The sequence below is a fragment of the Octopus bimaculoides genome, chromosome 6 (assembly GCF_046866305.1).
Source record: "Octopus bimaculoides isolate indiv1 chromosome 6, ASM4686630v1, whole genome shotgun sequence".
NCBI lineage: Eukaryota > Metazoa > Mollusca > Cephalopoda > Octopoda > Octopodidae > Octopus > Octopus bimaculoides.
Genome location: NC_142933.1, coordinates 117,494,276 through 117,515,506, shown reverse-complemented (window position 1 = coordinate 117,515,506; position 21,231 = coordinate 117,494,276). Strand labels below are relative to the sequence as shown.

The following is a 21,231-nucleotide window of genomic DNA, read 5'->3' as shown; positions in this document are numbered from 1 at the left end:
CGGTCCTGTTTTCACCTAGATATTCATGGCATTCATGTGAGCTCACATCACTCCCAAGAGGGCGCAACTGCTCAGGTTAAGAACCACTGCGACAAAGTACGTCCAGTTGGGGCCAAGACAAAGTGAAGCACGTTATAACATATACAACAAAAACCTACAAAACCACCCGCAAAACACGATTTACATTAGGGTAGACATCAGCGGTTAGGTTCGTCTTTGTTTCACAAATCAGTATCAACCAACTACAAAACCATTTAAACTACCACACTTTGAATTACTTAAGACTTCACACGACACATCAGCATTACATATCTATGCAATGAAACGTAATGCGTAATCGCATTAGCTCTATGCACGTAAACGGAGAGATTCGGGATAACAGGTATAAGCCCTAAAACTTCCCACGAATTTACAATCATTAATTCACTGAAGAATGCATTTCTCCTTTTAACTAATTTGTTACTTGAGTTCTTTCCCCGGAGCTATGTATACCTATATCCAAGGCCTTCTTAATTGCATTAATTGCCTCTGGGCAATTGTATTTATATACTGGTTTTACATTTTGGCACAAGGCCAGCAATTTCGGGGGAGGGGTAAGTTGATTGTATCGAACCTCAGTGCTCAACTGCTACTTATTTTATCGACCTTGAAAGGATGAAAAACAAAGTTGACCTCGGTGGAATTTGAACTCAGAACTTAAAGATGGGTGAAATGCCACTAAGCATTTTGCCCGGCGTGCTTCCGATTCTCGCAACTCACCATCTTATAATATATATTGATAGTAAGCCAAAACATACATAGATCAGAATTGGGCCTCTAGACTCGTGAGGCCCCTAGGTAACTGCCCATTGTTCCCATGCCTTAAGACAGTACTGTCTATATCCTCCATACACTTCTGTTATTTTCTCCATCACTCATAATGTGGACGTCTAGGATGGAGGGATATTAAACCATTATTTTTGCAGGCTCTCTATGACGGTGAGATCGATGTGGCTAACATGCCATCCGAATAATAATAATGCAGTGGTTCTCATGGCTTTTGATTTTAACTAATTGGAAGTGTTAACATACATATTTTACTTTGGAGTAAAAAATGGGCTACAGCAAATATTCTGCTCAATACCATAGATTTGTTTGTGAGTTGCTTGACCTTACCCAGTTGAACATGTCCCTTGGTGGTCAACGGTATGTGCATCTCTAATCATGAGCACAGATACTAAGGGAGCTTCACAGCCATGTATTTAGAGGAATTATTTGGGGATTGACTAATGCACATCTGGAAACATGGGTGTTTCGTTCATCATCCTTAATCAACGTTTATTCAGGCACCTTTTGGGCGGGGTTGGCTACTCGACCTGAAAAAAATTCTAACAGGTTCCCCACCTGCAAAGCCATGTACTGTAAATCTTGAGATGAGGTCAACATGCCATGCATATATGATTGTGATGCATGTGCCTAGTGTGCCCTTATCAGGTGGGTTGTCATGGTGGGTATATTGGGCTTCGTATATTTGTACCCCAGCATCACTTTGATGGCATGCGCTGCTTTCTCACTCAATAACAATAATAATAATAATGATGATGATGATGATGATGATAATGGGAGTCGGAGAAATGTAAGATTTTGTTGGATGGCATCTCTTGGATGCTTGTCTCCCCTGGATCTGGCTTTTGAGCAAGTTGTGTGGTCAATTTGTTTGCATTATATTGTTTTTGTTCTGGGCATGATGCTCTTAGACTTGTGTGTTGAGGTAGTTCGTCATTGGGGCATATTTCTTCTGTGTGTGGACTTTGTGTACTATGTGTGTTCAGATTTCATGTTTAGGAAAGGGGCTATCCTAATGGGATTACTGTCGCAGATAGTGGCTCTTCTTTGAAATATTTGAGTGTAAAATATTGCATGTGTATACAGTGAGAGAAAGTTTCATCTCTAATGTTTAGAATGTTATCTGTTGATTGTATAGTGTTTAATTTTTCAGAAATACAAAGTTCACATTTGGTACCCCGTCCTCTGTATTTTTTGGCTTTAGCAATAATTTTCCGTTCTACCTGTGGGTTGCTTATTCCACCTTCCCTACCATATTTGACAGGGATGTTGCATGTTTTTTAAAATTTATTTTAGTCTCTGAATGATGCCAGGTGTTGCGTATACCTTTCCTTGAACAAGTTGCCCATCATTCCGATATACGTCTTTGCTATTCCGTTGGGGGCCGTAATCTTGGCCTTGAATACGAGTTTTTTTCTCGAGACAGTTGTTGTTGAGAGGGCAGCGGTTTAAGTTCAATCGCAGAAAGGAATTCAAAACGGCAACACATATACATACACACATACCCATACATGCACACACTCAAATACATACCTATCAGCCACTTCTCAAAGCCAATTTGATCCAAAATTCTGACCACCATTCTTTATATATTTGCACACAAACACACGCACGTACGTACACATTCAGCTTTTCGCTTTTATTCATTACTTTATTCTTTTAATCGTCTGTCACTATTCATCTATTTTCAGTTTTTGTTTTTGAGGTTTCATTTTAGCGACACCAGTTACACATGGTACCAGGAATTTGCTTGGTATCGTCAAAGTGGAAAAAGTGTTTTTAAGTTTTCGAAAATTTGAAACAAAAAGGCAGAGATATTTTCATAGAGATGTGAAAATATGGCCACTACTTGTTAATTTCAAATTGAACTTACCAAAGATGTGGGTCTTCCAGCGTCACGTAGTGCCCCAAGTCTCTTAACGCCCCCCCCCATAGTACCCCTTTGCTCCAAATAGTCCCCGTTGAGAACCTTTGGTGTAAAGTATAGCCATCACTGTGAAGGCTTAGTGGTTAGAGTGTTGGACTCATGGTCGTAAGATTGTGGTTTCGATTCCTGGGCGATGCGTTGTGTTCTTAAACAAAATACTTCATTTCTCTTTGCTCCAGTCCACCCAGCTGGTAATAATGAGTAATCCTGTAACGGACTAGCGTCACATCCAGGGAGGAATATATACATCGGAGAAACTGAGAAACGAGAAACCGGCCCTATGCTGTTTACGGAGTAATGTGGACTAACTCCCATCGCCGGTGAATCTGACTTCTTCTCATGAACCATGTCTTTGCTAATTGTTTTTGGCACCCTCATAACCCCTTTCCAGTCTTTACCTGGCCGAATATCGTGGATGTGACGACTGGATGAAGAGAGAGAGAGAAAGAAAGAGAGAGGGAGAGAGAGAGAGAGAGAGAGAGAGAGGGAGAGAGAGAGAGGGAGAGAGAGAGAGAGAGAGAGAGAGAGAGAGAGAGAGAGAGAGAGAGAGAGAGTAGGAGATGCATTAACACATGGCTGCTACACATTTTCAGCTGACTAAACTGGTGCAGGTCGGAGGATCGCGGTTTCGATTCCTAGACCGGGCGTTATGTGTGTTTATTGAGCAAAAACACCTAAAAGATCCTCGTGGCTCCGGCAGGGGGGGGGCGACCCCTGTTGTACTCTTTCGCCCCAACTTTCTCTCACTCTTTCTTCCTGTTTCTTGAGTAAAAGCTGCGATGGACTGGGTCCCGTCCAGCTGGTGGGAGCACATACGCCATAGAAACCGGGAAACCGGGCCCACGAGCCTGGCTAGGCGTTAAAAGGGCAGAAAGAAAGAAAGAAGAAAAGACTGGTGCAACGTGAAATAAAGTGCCCAGGTAAGGGACTAAATGCACCGTCCGGTCCAGGAGTCAAAGTTATAAACTTGAGGCCAACACTCCTAATAACCGGGCTTCATGCCTTCATGATATTAGTGAAGGACTTATTTGAAATGGATAATTAAAAGCAAAAGGCTGTGAGCTGGCAGAGACGTTAGCACGCCAGGTGAAATGCTCAGCGGTATTTCGTCTGCCGCTACGTTCTGAGTTCAAATTCCGCCGAGGTCGACTTTGCCTTTCATCCTTTCGAGGTCGATAAATTAAGTACCAGTTGCGTTCGGGAGTCGATCTAATCGACTGGCTGGCTGGCTCCCTCCCCACAAATTCCGGGCCTTGTGCCTACAGTAGAAAAGAATAATTAAAAGAAAATAACAATTTAATAATGGTTGTTAAAAATCCGTTTTATTTAAGCTATTAAATAAACATAAGATTTATCTCCTAAAAAAACTTCTTCTCTAAGAATCACTGAACATACTTTGGGCTGTTTTTAATGCTTTCTCTCTTACAACTGCATTTAAACCGTCTATTACGAGGTTCTGTGGTCTGAAAACTATTGATTCGAACGAACCTCTAACTCCACTTGTCGATTGAACATCTCTTACTGGATCTGACGAACTTGTTTTTGTAGCAAAGATCTGGATACGGAAAAGCTAGAAAAAAAAAATTATGTAAGAAAATTTAATATTAATATACAGTCAAAGCACAATTGTCGTAGCACTGAAATATAATCTTGAAACGAACACGCTGCCACCACCACCACCATCTCACAGTCATCGTTATCGTCGACGTCGTCGTCGTCGTCGTCGTCGTCGTCGTCCTCCTCTTGCTCGTTCCTGTTCTACTTCCTCCTACTGCTGCTGCGCCTCCTCTTCATCATCATCATCATCATCATCGTCGTCGTCACCATCATCATCATCATTATCACCAACAATAACGTTATTAACACAAAAATTTCAACCACCAAATATCGCATTACAATCATAAAAAGGAATAAATTACCAAATAAAGTTATTCTATCTTTCGCAATATCCACGCGGATATAATTGAGGAAATATTTTTACACAGTACAGAAAATCTAATATCCCTAATTAATCTCGGATGAGGTTTAACAGACCCTGTCGCTATAAAAGAGGCCTCATAACATACTTAAAAAAAAGTCATGTAATGGTTATTTGATAAGTTAATAACTTATGATACCAAACCAGAAAAGCAGACATTCAAAATAAAACTGGCAATAACAAGACGTTATAATAAACACGCACACACAGGCACACAACTACACACAAGAATACACATATGCGCGCGCACACACACACACACACACACACACACACACACACACACACATACACACACACACACACACACACACACACACACGAATATATGTGTAACATTGTTCGTTTTCTTTCCGTCTTTGTTTTTGTATACATTCGCTGCTTTCTTCCAAGGAATCTAATGCTCTTAGCTTAGTTTTTCATTGGGGATGGCCAGATTGGAGCAATATCGAGAATAACCAGCCGAAATTGCAAAGATAATGTGGATCTCGACTGAGGAAAGAAAACTCCGAATAACCTGTCCGTGTTTTCTTTGTATCGTCTATCTGGATGTTTTGTCCCTTTCTTGTATCACCTAACTGTCTGGATGTTTTGTGTTCTTGTCCCATTCTGTATTATATATATATATACGAGACCTATCGCTGGTGTCGTACGAAAGCTGCATCTGTCTACTTCAAATTTGATTGAATAAATAAATTTGAAATCGAATTTGTACTTTCCGTATTCCCGAGCGTCATACTAATATATACTTTTGTTATTTACACCACCTGTCCTCGTCTGTTGTTATTTTTTGTATATTCTCCCATATATATATATATATATATATAGTGGCCTACGTACACTTTGTCTCTTATATGTAAGTATACATTTTTCTAAATCTTGTACGACTCCATTTCTGTCTATCAGCCCCTTCACCCATATTCGTTCATTCCATTCTTCGTTCTTTCGTTCCCCCTCGCTCACATTTTCTTGCCTTCTCTTCTTGCTCACTTTCCCTCCACTTTTCACTTCACTGTGTCTCTGTCATTTTTCTCGCCCCTCCTTAATTCTTTTGTCCCTCTGCCTCTACTTCTCTCTCTTCTCTTCCTACGTGACCGGTGTTCGGCCAAGCCTGATCTTTCTTTCTTAGGCGGCCGTTGTGCGTGCAACATCGATATTTCTCCCTGTGCGGAAAGCAAGCTGAGACAAGACATCTTGGTAATCCACTGCAATCCTTAGTCATTTTGATCTGGTTTTGCCAATTGATTGGAGATGGTTACTGACGAGAGAATGAGGTTGGCTGTTTGCATCTTTTTTCTTTAAACAAAGTCACGATGCAAGCCATCAGTCATCCTTAAGAATGACTAGATGGTCCTCGTCGCTGCGACAGATGTACATGGTGGATCTTTTTTACTTCTACTATAGTGGTTTCTGCTCCTCAGAGGTGAATGTCCTTGTGTCACCTCGACTCAGGTATTTCCCACCCACTCGTCATTCCTACTACGTTTACCCTCTCGATTTCCCAGCCCCTCCCTCACAAACCACTTCACCTAGCCTTTCCTACACACGACATCAACCTTCAGGAATTCCTCCTCTGTCTATGTTTACCACTCTTCCTCCATCAGCTTGCAGCTGTTTAACATGACGATCTCACACATCTTGGAGGTTTGGCAAAGTTTAGGAACACAACCCTCTCCTCATCACCAAACCGTAACAAAAATTACCAACAAAAACAAAAACAGAACAGAACAGAAACAAAACAGGAACAATAGTATATTACAGTAATAAGCTTTAAAAACTTTTTACCTTGAAGTAACTCTGTTTTGAATCTGGGTACCGGATGACACTCAAATCAACGATTGCGCTTTGAACGTAAGGTTTATTGACCAACATGCCTTCAAATCGCTGAAAGTGATCGAAAGCTGCATTGGTTGCCGCGACAATATTCTTGAAGTCAATTTTGTTAAAGGTTGTATCTTTTAAGGCTTCATCGTCTTTGATAAGTGTGTCCTTAATCCATGTTGTAATTAAATCATACTGGAAAAAAAAAAGGAAAGGATTTATACTTAGTAACTTTATTTCAATATACACTGGATGTTAATGTTACGATTAATGTAAGGAGCTGGTATCATCGTTATCGTGCCGGGTAAAATGCTTATAAGTACCAGTTGAAGGAGGGGAACTGACACGTTAGCACGTCGGGCAAAATGCTTAGTCGCATTTCGTCCATCTTTACGTTCTGCGTTCAACTTCTGCTAACGTCGACTTTGGCTTTCATTCTTTTGGGGACGATAAAATTAATGCCAGTTAAGCAGCCCGAACTTGCTGGGCTTGTGCCAAAATTTGAAAGCAATATTATGGTTACGGTTTTCTGATTTTTGTGCAAGGTCATCAATTTTGAGAGGAAAGGTTAGTCGATATCATCAACCTCAGTACTTGACTGGTATTTTATTTTATCGACCCCCGAAAGGATGAAAGGCAAAGTTAATCTCTTGGAATTTGAACTCAGAGCATAAAGAACCATAACCAATGCCGCAAAATACTTTTTCTATAGTTTTAACGATTCAGCCAGTTAAATATCAAAGGTAACTGTTCAGTTTAGTGATATCAAAAAGTAAATAAAAATTAAGGGGGAGATAACTAGCAAAGGGACATACATAAGTCAACATATATATTGGATATCATTTACTTTGGAATTGATCGGAATGGCACGTGGAAAACCAGCGGGACCGTAATTCATTGTTCTTGAAATTGAAATCCTCAACTGTGAATCAATCTTGGAATATCATCCAATTAGCCGAATCATGAGACAAGATTCTTCAGTGGTTGGCACGGCGTCGACTAATTATGAATTTATACACGTGCGAAAATTGTAATTCGCCATGTTACCCTACTACAGTTTTTATTGCTTAACAGTAAGTTGACTTATGTATGTCCTTTTACAAGTTATTTCCCCCTTAAATTTTATTTACTTTTTTAAATTTCACTAAACTGAACAATTACCAATATCAAATACTGTTTTAAGGCGGCGAGCCTACAGAATCATCAGCGCACCGAGCAAAATGCTCAATGGCATTTCGCCCGTCTTTACGTTAAAAGTTCGAATACCACCGAGGTCGACTTTGCCTTTCATCCTTTCGAGGTCGATAAAATAAGAATAAAATAAGATGAAATTATCGGCTGTGTATGTAGTTGAATCATTTATTTAAAAAATTAACAAAAATTAAAATTGTTAAAATCACAATAAAGACTCACCCCCCCCCCCCAAAAAAAAAGCACGAGACCTATCGCTGGTGTCGTACGAAAGCTGCATCTGTCTACTTCAAATTTGATTGAATAAATAAATTTGAAATCGAATTTGTACTTTCTAAAGGCTAAAAAGATTTGCAGGAAAGCAAAACATTAAACACACTTAAAAATAAGAATCTATTTTTGAAGTTAAAATAAAATTGAAAAGAAAAGAAAAGAGGAACAAATCGTCTCATAAAGCATTCTTTTGGGACGAGTCCTGGTATTCCGACATAGACATAGATATTACTATCATATGTAGATATATGAACGTTAGACAGATATTACTAGCTCAAATCTTCGCACTCATAGGGTCGGTCAGCGAAATTTTTTTCCCACGTGAGTTCCGGACTCCATAATGAACTCATTTGCATACAACCAATCAGAGCTCACCTTGAAAATCCACATACTGTGTACTACTACAGTACAGCCAATCAGGCATAGAATGGTGTATGCCATTCTGTGAATACAGCATAGCAGGTCTCACATAGGCACCACATTCCTCTATATTGGTAACACTTATTGCATCACCGGGGAGCAGCTCTCCATTCACCTTATACACTAAATTTCACATTTGTCACCCCTATTAACCCGTTTAGAACAGTTGGTTTTTGTTATAACGCACATCTTCCACTGAACTCAGCCAGAGTATTTTAGTGATTAGGTGGACACTAGTTTGATAGTTGAGCTCTGATTAGCTGTAAGCAAATGAGATCCGGAAACTCGTGGGGAAAAAAAAAATTCGCAGTCGGTTACCCGGTTTCCATGGCGTATAATTAGCCAAGAAAAGAACATTCTCTTTGAACGGGGCGCCACAAGAGTGAACTGCAGCAACGTGAAATGAAGTATTTTGCTCAAGAACTCAAAGCACCGTCTGGTCCGGTGTTCGTGAGAGCAAAATCCTAACCACTAGGCCATGCGTCTTCTGAAAATCGGAATGTCTGGACACTCTACTTCTGATCAAAGACATTTAATATGTGACTATTTTTGTTGAGATCCATTTTTGAATTTTATGTTTTACATATTCAGAGTTTTGTCTTATGTCCAAGTGGTAAATGGCATCTAGGTTTTGTTGGATCGTGTATGAATTGTTGTTCGTCAGGTTATTATTAGGTATCACTTTAATATCATTTACTTAGCTGCTTTGTGTGTATCACTTTAATATCGTCTGCTTAGTTGCTTTGTGCGAACGATTGTAGAATATTTTGTCTGTGTGTAAGGCGGCGAGCTGGCAGAAACGTTGGCACGCCGGGCGAAATGCTTAGCGGTATTTCATCTGTCTTTACGTTCTGAGTTCAAATTCCACCGAGGTCGACTTTGCCTTTCATCCTTTCGGGGTCGATTAAATAAGTACCAGTTACGCCCTGGAGTCGACATAATCGGCTTAATCCCTTTGTCTGTCCTTGTTTGTCCCTCTATGTTTAGCCCCTTGTGGGCAATAAAGAAATAAGAAACGTTGGCACGCCGGGCGAAATGCTTAGCGATATTTCGTCTGCCGCTACGTTCTGAGTTCAAATTCCGCCGAGGTCGACTTTGCCTTTTATCCTTTCGGGGTCGATTAAATAAGTACCAGTTACGCCCTGGGGTCGATATAATCGACTTAATCCCTTTGTCTGTCCTTGTTTGTCCCCTCTGTGTGTAGCCCCTTGTGGGCAGTAAAGAAATAAGAATCGTTAGCACGTCGAGCAAAATATATTTGCGGCATTTCGTCTGCCTTCATGCTCTGATTCAAATACCACTGAGCTTGACTTTGACTTTCATCCTTTCACGGTCGATTGAACACTGAGGTCGATGTAATCGACTTTGCTCCTCTCCCGAAATTGCTGGCCTTGTGCCAAAATTTGAAATCAATATTTTGTCTGTGTGTAACAATATTAAGAGGAAGAAAGAAGTGTCCAGAATGGTATGTTGAAATACTCCGCAATATTACTTTTCGGACAGGGCGCCGATAGCTACTACAATTTTTTCTTCGGTCTTTCAGGTACTCAGAGACCCCAATGCGCTGGCTTAACAGGTAACCCGAGACCTCACTGTACCAAAGTTTTTCAGCGTGCAATATAAAATTCCACGGCCAACCTTGTAACAGGACTTGGTGAAATCAGGTTATACACAGTCAAACGTTGGTCCACCTTTCATAATTCATATATGTGCGTGTTTACGTATACATACATTTATACATACGTACATGTATGTATGTATACACACACACACACACACACACACATACATGAATTCTGAAAGGTGGCCCAAGGTTTGACTGGGTATAACTTGATTTCACCAAGGCCCTTTTACAAAGTTAAATAATGTATCGATGGATACTTTCATTCGTTTGTTCACTTCTCCTGTTTAGTGTGTACATGTGTGAATGTGTGTTCATATTTGTGTATGTGTGTGTGTGTGTGTGTGTGTGTAAGTATTCTGCCCATAGCTTAAAAGGTGATTTTAAGCGCTCCGTTTTTTTTTGTATCTCTTCGATTACATAGATAATACTATATATACCAAACTGGTTAAACGTCCACCTCATGCACAATGCTGAAATTTCTACTAAATAGATAAAACTGAAATTTATGTAGGAAAATTGAAAACCGATTAAATTGATTCAACGTTACACCAATAATGCCTTGGTTTCGTTTTAACATCATAAATCGGAGACCTGAATTAACCATGGCTAGTTTTATTAAATATAAACGAAATTGAAACCTACAAATAGTATGTATGTATGTATGTAATTATTCAGTTCTTTTTCAAGATTTCTTGCCAATAAAGCAAGACCCGGTTTCTAACCCAGATCCAAGGCTCCTTCATTGGAATTTCAACATCAACAGGCTATTATTGTATGTGTACGTGCAGATTTGTATGTTTTGTTTTATGTAAATCTTCTCATGCATATACAAGCATACCTGGACCTGCTCATATACACTTAAATGGTAAACTTCTAGAAAGTTTTACAGATTTTTACAGTTCCAGCGATGGCTTGGATTTGTAGTCATCGAATCAGCTTTCTCGTTTCTGGTTTTGAGAAGGCTAATTTCCCAAGATTGGTATTTAGGCAGTGTTACATATCTCTGAATGTATGTGTGTATGTATGTGTATGTATGTACGTGTGTATATGTGTGTGTGTGTATGTATCTCTTGTTTTTAATTATTTAAATCCTTCTTTTGAAGAAGAAGCTGATTTCTAAGAAAGACACAAAGTTCCATTGTTGGAATGTAGATAACGAAAGCAATGTCACATTTTAAACCTGAGAAAAGTCTTGCATAGTTCTGTTGTTCCGCTTACAGATTGTATTTGTAATGTACGAGTCAGTTGGTTGATTTCTGTACCTGAAAATCCAAGCTTATCCAAGCTTATCCAAGCCGTCAGTTAGGCATTTACTTACGAAATCAAATGCATCAATTATTATTGGTATGAATGTAAATTTGTAATCCGGATATAAAAGCGGGAGGTTTCGAAACAGTTGTTCATGGTTATCGTCTTTCTCTTTGATTTTCAAAGAGATCTTTACATCAACAGGACAGCTGATCTCTATGACAGTACATGCTTTTTCTTGTCTGTCCCAAACAACAATGGTCGACCTTTTATGCTTACATTTGATAGCCATTTTGATGAGAATGTTCCACCAGTACTCCTTGCGCTGATATTTGTGTATATATTCAATAACAGGGTGATTCTCTATATTTATTCCAGGACAGTTTTTTTTCCGGATGGTATCAAATATTGTTTTTGCGACAATGTCGTATCGCATAAGGAGGTAGTACTTTGATGACATTTTTGGGCAGCTGCTAATGTGTGATGTCTTCCACAGAAATATCACATAATGTACATTTTCGGTTGCATCTTGGAACTCCAAGGACTGCTCCATCTCTTTTGTTTATTAGGCATTTAGCAAACTTCTGTTCTTGGATTGCAAATGCATAGTTTTCGAAATGTGATGTAGCGGTCACAGGTCCAAGAGAGACTTCGCTTCATATCAATGTTATTGATTTTTAAGATCATCGGGAAACATACCATACCCATGCATGGTCTTTTTGCTTTTGGTATGCTGAGCGTTTTACATCCAGGTCTTCTTTGGGGTATGCTAGTCCGGCTGATTTGCGGTTGTATGTATGTATGTATGTATGTATGTATGTATGTATGTATGTATGTATGTATGTGTGCAGATTTGTATATTTCGTTTTATGTAAATCTTCTCATGCATATCTAGACATGCTCATATATGCTTAAATGATAAACTTCCAGACAGTTTTACAGGTTTTTACAGTTCCACTGATGGATTGGATCTGTAGTCTTTGAATCAGCTTTCTCCTTTCTTGTTTTGAGAAGCCTAATTTCTTAAGATTGGTATTTAGGCAGTGTGTTACACATTCCAGTGCCCCAGTAATTACAGGTATAAACCTGATCTTGTAATCTTCATAGAGTAACTATAGATTTCAGCGTAGGTATTCTCACTGATCTTCAGCTGATTTTCATAACTGTACACAGTTTCTCTTCTCTACTATAAGTAATTTTATCAGGTCTATTTTGTTTACGTTTTATTGAGGTCTTCAATGGGACATTCCACCACTACTCCTTTTTATTATGAGTGGCTATGGCTTCCACCATACTGTAGGATCTTATTTTTTTGTATGTATGTATGTATGTATGTATGTATGTATGTATGTATGTTCTGTTTTATTTGGCGTCACGTATTGAACTTAAGAAAAGTTTTGGATATTTTCGCTGTTCTGCTTATATATTGTATCTGTAATATGCGTGTTAACTGGTTGATTTCTGTTTACCTTTTTTCTTAAACTCCAGCTTTACCAGATTGTCACATTGGCATTTACTAACAAAACTAAGTGCACCAACACAATTTGGGTTTAGCAGCTTTAGGTTTCGAAGCAGTTGTCCGTAGTTATCCGTTTTCTCTTTGATTTTCGAAGAGAGATTCACATCAGCCAGGCAGCTAACCTCTTTGATGCTACGCACTTTTCCTGTATGTCCCAAACAACTTTATCAAGTCAGCTATGTTTGCACCTGGAAGAAGTTGTGATGAGGATGTTTCACCAATATTTCTGGTGTTGATGTTTATAGAAGCATTCAATAACAGGGGGCTTCTCTATATTTATCTCAGGGCGGTCTTTTTTTTGGATGGCATTGTTTTTTGTTTTTTTCTAAATAATAGAAATTACCAGTCATTAGTCAACTACATATTGCTTTCAAATTTTGGCACAAGGCCAGCAATTTCAGAGAAGGGAGTAAGTTGATTACATCGACCCCAGGGCTCAAATGGTACTTACTTAATCGACCCCGAATGGATGAAATGCGAAGTGAACCTGGGAGGAATTCGTCAGCTAAGTATTAATTCCAATCCCCAGTAAACCTTAAAGTTTCTTTCTCCGATTACACCATCGAATAGCCGATTACTGAAGACGAACCCAGTCAGGATTTGAATTTAGAATGCAAAAAGTCGGAAAGAATACTGCAATGCGTTTTAACCATTTAAAGGAGCCGTATCTGAACCAAATATTCCATCTGTTTTATGTTCAAACCGGCCAGATCCGGCCTGTCACACCTACCCTACAATGTTCTTCTAAAAGTAAACAATCACATCAGAGAAACCTCGAAGCTACGAGATAGTGCATGATTAATTAAAAAGACAATAGCAAAACAATATGAATAATTAAGCATTACATCTGGTAGAACAATCTGAATGTGAAAGGACCAAAGATTCTGCCGGTCTGGTGTCCTTGAGCCATATTTGAAATGGAAAGCAGAGCAGGCTATTTCCACTTGATTCTAACAATTTCATTTCTAATTCCTATGCATCTTATACTTATATCCCTTCATTTACTTCTAGATGTATAGTATTATACTAAGCTTCTGTTTCAAGAGGTTACCTTAATTCAGTTCTATATTTAAGAGATGAGAAATTATGTACATTATTTATATTATTTACATTATTTACATTCGGTGGATATTTGTCCTCATCTTGTTTGTTGTTAACACAACGTTTCGGCTGATATACCTTCCAGCCTTCATCAGGCTGGAGGGTATATCAGGATTAAGTTATTATCATGTTTTTCCCATTGGTTGACAGCTGCTTGTTCTTTTATAAGTTTTGGAACGTTTTTATTTTATCTGAAAGACTTTGAACCTATTGTACCAGAAGCATAAATTGCTTTAATCGCGCTTAAAATTACAAAAATAAAGCAACAACAAAAAACAAAAACAGAAACAAAAACATCTTGCGTTGTGCAATGGTACCCGGTTACTGGGATTCAAGCGTTTTGATCAACCACGAAGTTCTTCATTGCTTTTTTCGTTTCTAGAATACTGCTTTGACTTTCTTGCTAGACATGAAAAACCACTCGGTTGTTAATTCCTTCACTTGAGCTTTGTTCCCGTCAAACTAGTTTCGGTGTTTTCTTGTGATGAGACCCATGTGCCCTGGACAAGCTGCAGATCTGCCTGTCTTTACAGAGGTCCACACATTTTAAACTGTGATGCAATGTTTCTGTTTTATGTAAGCATGTATGTATGTATGTATGTATGCATGTATGTATGCATGTATGTATGTATGTATGTATGCATGTATGTATGTATGTATGTATGTATGTATGTACACACGAGCAGATGTCACTGCACATGTATGTGTGTGCGTGTGCGTGCGTGTGTGTGTGTGTGTGTGCGTGCGTGTGTGTTTGTGTGTATATTTCTCTGAAGAAGATCCTTGCCCGAAACGTCAGAAGTCACCTCTTTGCACTGCACATAATCTTATCCCGTTTAATGAAATTTGATCGCATTTATGATATATTAGACGTCCATCCGTTCACATACGCGCACAAATATATTAAACTCTTAATTTCGAAAAGCATATTTTAGAGAAGAGGCGATTCTATAACTTACCTCATTTTTCGCCAGTTGTTGTCGCTGGGAATCATATTCGTGAAAATCTTCGTATTCCCCTCGATAAATATTATCGGTGATTTCTGTTTTTAAAAATGGATTGCTCTTCAATGCATGTACATAGTCTACAAACTCCATCCGACCGCTATTACCGTACTTTTTTTTGAAGAGATTAATTGTAGCCGCAATGATCACCTGACAATTGAAATATTTGTTGACATCATAAGAATTTACAAACTTCAACAGAACGTGAAATAATTTGTTTAGGAACAGTGAAACTCGATGCAAATAAAGCTATAAATAACAGCGCATAAATATTGGGTTAGAAAAAGTCTAAGGCTTCTATTTTAAAGTTTCTTTTTAACCGAATATTTACACGTTATTGCTTATAACTTTATCTACTTCGAGTTTCACCGTTCCAAAAACATACTTGTATTTAATATGTACGGTATATATTACACACATACGCGCGCGCTCGATCACTCACACACACACACACACACACACACACACACACACACACACACACACACACACACACACACACACACACAGAGGCACAGACTCGCACAGACACACAGACACACAGATAAGCAGACAGCTACACACACACACACACGCATAAGCACACGCACAGAGTTTTTGGGAACAGTAAACCACAAAAAGGTACTGTTGTAGAAGCTAGCTGCATTGCGACTGGAAATATTTCAATAAAAATCAGTGGGAAAGAAAATATTTGCAGTCAACTACTTCAAAACTATGAATTTCTCCTCGAAGATTATATATTTATAATTGATTCTATTGATTATGCTGTACTTATGTTATTAAAAAGAAAAATAGAAATGGTATTTTCATGCAAGTTGTGTTACCTCAACAAACTTGACTTATCTTAACAGAAAAGAGCTTCAAATACGATATTCCTTGACAAAAGTTGGATTGGTATATAAAACTGCGTTTTTCAGTTAAGGGAGTAAGGAAATTTTGAGTGGATATATCTACTTTCCGCAGTAAAAGGGTTCAGAAACAAAAACCGCAGTTTCAGGTAGTGCCATCTTAAGGTATGGATATATTGGACGGTGGCCCGGGGTCGAAATTTTTTTCCCGCGAGAATTCCAGACCCCAGTTATGAACTCATTTTGCATACAACCAACCAGAGTTCAACTATCAAACTAATTTATTAGCGCATAAGAATTAACAGACAATAAGATAAGGTCACTCGGGTAAGGAATGACCATGCTTCTTTTCACTTTTAATAATGATTGTTGTTCTTGTTCTTGTTTCAACCATGGCTGCCTCTGCGTAGTTATTTGTGTTGTTGTTTACTTCGTAAAACAGTAAGGGGAGAGGATTGCTAGCACATCACCCACATTTTCCCCATCCACATCTTTACCATATGGGGCCCTAACAAAATCCGATAATAGGCATAGATGCAAATCTATCTAATTACTTGTCTCCTTCTAAAATCAGTCATAACTTGGCGATCGGTAGACTTACAACACCGTTCTTCGTCTTGAGTTTACTTGGTAGAGTGTGTTTGTTAACTTGACATGGTCGAGGTGAGCTCTGATTGGCTGTATGCAAATGAGTTCATTACTGGGGTCCGGAACTCTCGTGGGAAAAACAATTCGCTGCCCGGGGCCCTCACGGATCTAGGGACACCAATGTTGTCCTCTGTGGTGGTGTATATAAAAACCCAACTCTTTTGCTTTGTCCTGGCGGTCTGTCTTGGCGGTTAAGACGGACTTGGCTACATATGAACAACCCATTCATACTCTATTAAAAAAATCAGTCTGTACTTGCAACGAGAGCATTAAATGCTTTTCTAATATATATAATATTATAACATTATAACTCGTAAGTTACCTTACCATTTCGCATTTGTCTTGCTTCTATATGTTGGTTCCCTGACGATGAATATATGTGCAATTCCAGAAGCTCTTACTTCTTTGGAGTAGAGTGCACATATATTTTGAAACATATGTAGGAATTAAAGGAACTTTTATTTATATGCGTTTTGCTCCATTTATTATTATTCATATCTACTCAAAATGCATCGCTTTAACGTATGTATGTATGCATATACAGGGTGTGAAAAAATGTAAGTGCAAGTGCAGAATAGATAGTCACCAAGTAGTGTTCAGAGAAAGCGAATTCTTAAACTGCAGCTTTCTAATCAGGACGAGGTCATCCAGAAGTAGAATAGTCGGTCAGCAGAACGACCTTAATGAACGTATATCAACAAGGAGAGACGAACAAAAACATTATAGGCTTCAAGAATGTTTTTATATGAATTACTGCGTATACATTTTACAGGATGTTAGCAGGCCTTGTATTTATAGTTGTTTCAAGTAACCAATCAATAGTTGATATTAACACTGTATATTATGTAGATAAGTGTAATAGTGAGGTAATACTAATTAGTCTTAAACACATAAGAAAAGAAGATACAAGCTTAGATGTTTATGATTAGTATTCTTTATTGCTCTGGGCACAAAATCCGAAACTTTTGGGGAGGGGGCCAATCGATTAGATCGACCCCAGTACGCAACTGGTACTTAATTCATCGAACCTGAAAGAATGAAAGGCAAAGTCGACCTCGGTGGAATTTGAACTCAGAACGTAGAGGCAGGCGAAATACCGCTAAGCATTTATGATTAATATTGCCCCAGGATTACACCTGTCTACAGAATATGTATTATTATATCAATTATTTACTAATCATTTTAAACAAAGCCAGCTTACATCATATAAACTTTACTTGCAATTCTCCATACAAATAGATTCCTTACATCTATAATTGTTTGTCCGTCATTCTTTTTGCTCTCTCTGTCTCTTTCTCTGTTTGTCTTTATCTCTCTCTCTTCTTTTCTCCCCCCACTCTCTCTCTCTATATTGTTGCTATTATGTTTTTTACAATATTTATTTTTGCTTGCTATAACCGGTTATTTTGGTCAAACTATCGTATCTCCAGCTGCTTCAGATGCCAAGATATTAAAAATTGTCAAAGTGTAGTAAAACGGTTTTGTTATGGAATGGCGAAACTATTTTTGCGTTTTCTGAAAATGCAACGTTTTGGACTTCCGACACTTTTGTATAACAGCAACGATATATATATACTATCAACAGAAGAATCCAGAGTAATCCATAGGCAGGAGAGGTGCAGCCGGAGTGTAGAAAGTCCAAAAGAGTGTAGAAAGGTAGAAAGTCCAGCGGAGAAGTTCGTGAATGATGAGAAGAGACAGGATCAACTGGTGCGACCACGTGAGCGTGTGATATATATAGGGAGAATTCACAACCCCCCCCCCCCCCCAAAAAAAAACAAAAGACGAAGACAGGTGGTGTAGAAAACAAACAGATGTATTGGTACAACGCTCGGGAATTGAAAAAGTCTTTAACGTTTCGAGCCTACGCTCTTCCACAGAAAGAAAAAGCAGAGATAAAAAAAAAAAGCTTTTTTTCTCTCCGTGTTTCTCTCCTTGTTTCTTTCTGTGGAAGAGCTTAGGCTCGAAACGTTAAATACTTTTTCAATTCCCGAGCGTTATATTAATACATCTGTTTGTTTTCTACACCACCTGTCTTCGTTTTTAGTTCTTTTGTGAATTCTCCCTATATATATACTATACATATATTTACTACATACACACACACGTATTTGTGTGCGCGCGTTTGTTTGTTCATATGTGTACATATATGTGTATATATACGTATATATTTGTATGTATGTATATATATATATATATATATATATATATATATATATAAAGAGAGAGAGAGAGAGAGAGTGAGAGAGAGAGAGAGAGTGAGTGAGTGAGAGAGAGAGAGAGAGAGAGAGAGAGAGAGAGAGAGAGAGAGAGAGATTGCTCACAAATTGAGATGATCATATTGCCAATTGAGATTATGATATTACCTTTATGTAGGTAGCCTCCAAGAAGTTCACATTTCGATTTTAGGAAAGCACTCTCCGCCAACCACAGTCTGTGTCTTCAAATAGCCCAGAACGTTCCAGTAGTCTCCAGTTCATGTTATATGATGTTGCTCCCCCTTTTACTCTCCATATATAGCAGGTTAAATTTGTAGTACTCTCCTGGATTCTAAAAGAGGATCCATGATTATTTAACCTGGTCTTAAAGAAACGCTCTGTCGTTCTGACATATTTCTGCAAAGGTGTCGTTCCTTTGGTGTTGTTCGATACTTCTGCTTCGTTGACCACGGCTTCGGCGTTAACCTTTCACTAATATTTTTTGACACTAAGTGCGCAGCTGAATGCAACTCTTTTGTTGGATATTTTATTCTATCTAGATATCTTAGAATCATAAGTCGAATGCCTTAACCATTAAGCTACAAACAAAGAAAAGAAAATATATTGCTTACTTGTAAATCTTCGTCCAGTGTTTTAATAGTTGCGTTGTTGAGGTCACCATAGTTGACAGCCATTTTACAGAAATAAGGAATACGGTCTGAATTCATGAGGTCATCAACAGAGTTGCCATTCCATACCTTTCGGGCGTTAATTATAACATCGGATATTTTATCCAACTCGAGAATACCAGCATTAGCAACACCTAAAATTGTTGGTAAGATGAATGATACAAAAAGAAATTTTGTAAAAGTGTAGCCGTAGCATTTTATACAGGTTTCATTTGAGAATTGAAAACAAATTAATTATAAAAAGTGACAGTGAATTGTTCTCGTTATGTCTGTCACTGCAGTTTTATTGTTAGCTACAAGATATGTGCTTTTATATCTATTAGTAACTGACTGAATGTATAACTTTCAGACACTTAGATTTTTACGCCACACACAATCACGAAACAATCAACGACTAATTAATAACTGAATGAACTAGCTTCGCTAAATGAGAAAGCAAACTTCAGATTGGTTACCTGAAAATCTATAATCCTTTTCATATTACCTTTTATAACTACAATAGTTTCTGTATTTATCATATATCATACTTTATTTTGCAAGCTGTTTGTAAAATCTACACTCAAAGGCCCTACCTCAAATCATACAAAGAAGGTAAATATTCAATTTTTCATCTGCACTATTTATTTATTTATTTATGTGTTTCAGCCAAGTGGCTGCGGTCATGCTGGTGCACCACTATGTCCAATGTTTTACTGTGAATTCATTAATTTTTTTTTTAAAGGTAAGGATTCGTTTTTGTCGATAATTCAGTGAAAAAGAAAAAAAAAGAAAAAATAATTAGCAACCATATTTACCTCAGTTTGGGTCAATAATGATGCCTAAACCCAAATATTGTGTAACTTGCTTTTAATTACTGAATCGCACACACACACGCACACGCACGCACACACACACACACACGCACACACACAGACACATACGCGCGCACGCACACACACACACACACACACACACACACACACACACACACACACACACACACACACACACACACACACACACACACACACACACACACACACACACACACACACACACACACACACACACACACACACGTTTTCAGATGGTTAAATTTCCAACTATTCTAAGTAGCAACAAAATAAGCTACTTTTGTTTTACAGACAGCTTATTTTAACTGATGGAAAACAGCTAATTTTGTTTTTGTTTTTTAAATAAATACTCTACTCACCCTAAAGGCATTAGTAATAATAAATGTAGTACAAGATACGTTAAGGTTTGGGTTGGATTTCTATTAAAATATCTCTGTTGGAATATTCGGTACGTACCACTTGCGTACACGACTGCAAATAGGAAAAGGACCGGAGCTGAAAACTTCATGGTTTGTTTTGGTCGCCTGATTCGTTTCCAACTGACAGAGGCCTTACACTTTGAGCTTAGTTTATATTACTATTTTAGCAGATGGTTCATTCTCAAGACAATTGTATATTGAAAGTGAAAAGGTCACGCCCACTTATATAAATGTCTCTCTCTCTCTATATATATGTATGATTTTAAATTTTAGTTAAAATCTATTCTCATCTTCGTTAATTTCTTCAGTGTAGTAAGTGATATACTGTAAAGAATTGGACTAAAGGAATGAGAATAAAGAATTGAGCGGTAATGCCGATAGTCAACAGGTGTTTTCTGTTTATTAGATTAAGCCTTTAGTTCTGATACACTTTCTCCTCAATAAACTATTCTTCCAGTTATGTGAGAATCAATGCAGAAACTTAGAAAACTACAAAAGCGCCATTGCTCATTGGACAATTTAAACCTAGCGCTACAAATGGCCCATTTGTTAGCCCTGTATAACTAGCTTTTATTTAGAAAAAGAAATCACTCTCGCATTATTGTGGCTTCGGGGTGTTTACTTTGTATGCAGCGCAAAATCGAAAATATGAATAGAATTGCTTT

General features: G+C 38.1%; 1 protein-coding gene across 1 annotated transcript; it reads right to left on the bottom strand.

Moving 5' to 3' along the window:
- Positions 1–4,047: 4,047 nt before the first annotated feature.
- On the bottom strand, positions 4,048–20,824 carry LOC106875292 (uncharacterized). The gene is made up of 5 exons (XM_014923382.3): positions 20,604–20,824; positions 19,258–19,448; positions 14,887–15,081; positions 6,516–6,746; positions 4,048–4,322 (listed from the first exon to the last, which is right to left on the bottom strand). Exons 1-5 carry the CDS (start codon positions 20,653–20,655, stop codon positions 4,128–4,130), a joined length of 864 nt encoding a protein of 287 aa, XP_014778868.1. The 5' UTR covers positions 20,656–20,824; the 3' UTR covers positions 4,048–4,127.
- Between the last annotated feature and the right edge of the window lie 407 nt (positions 20,825–21,231).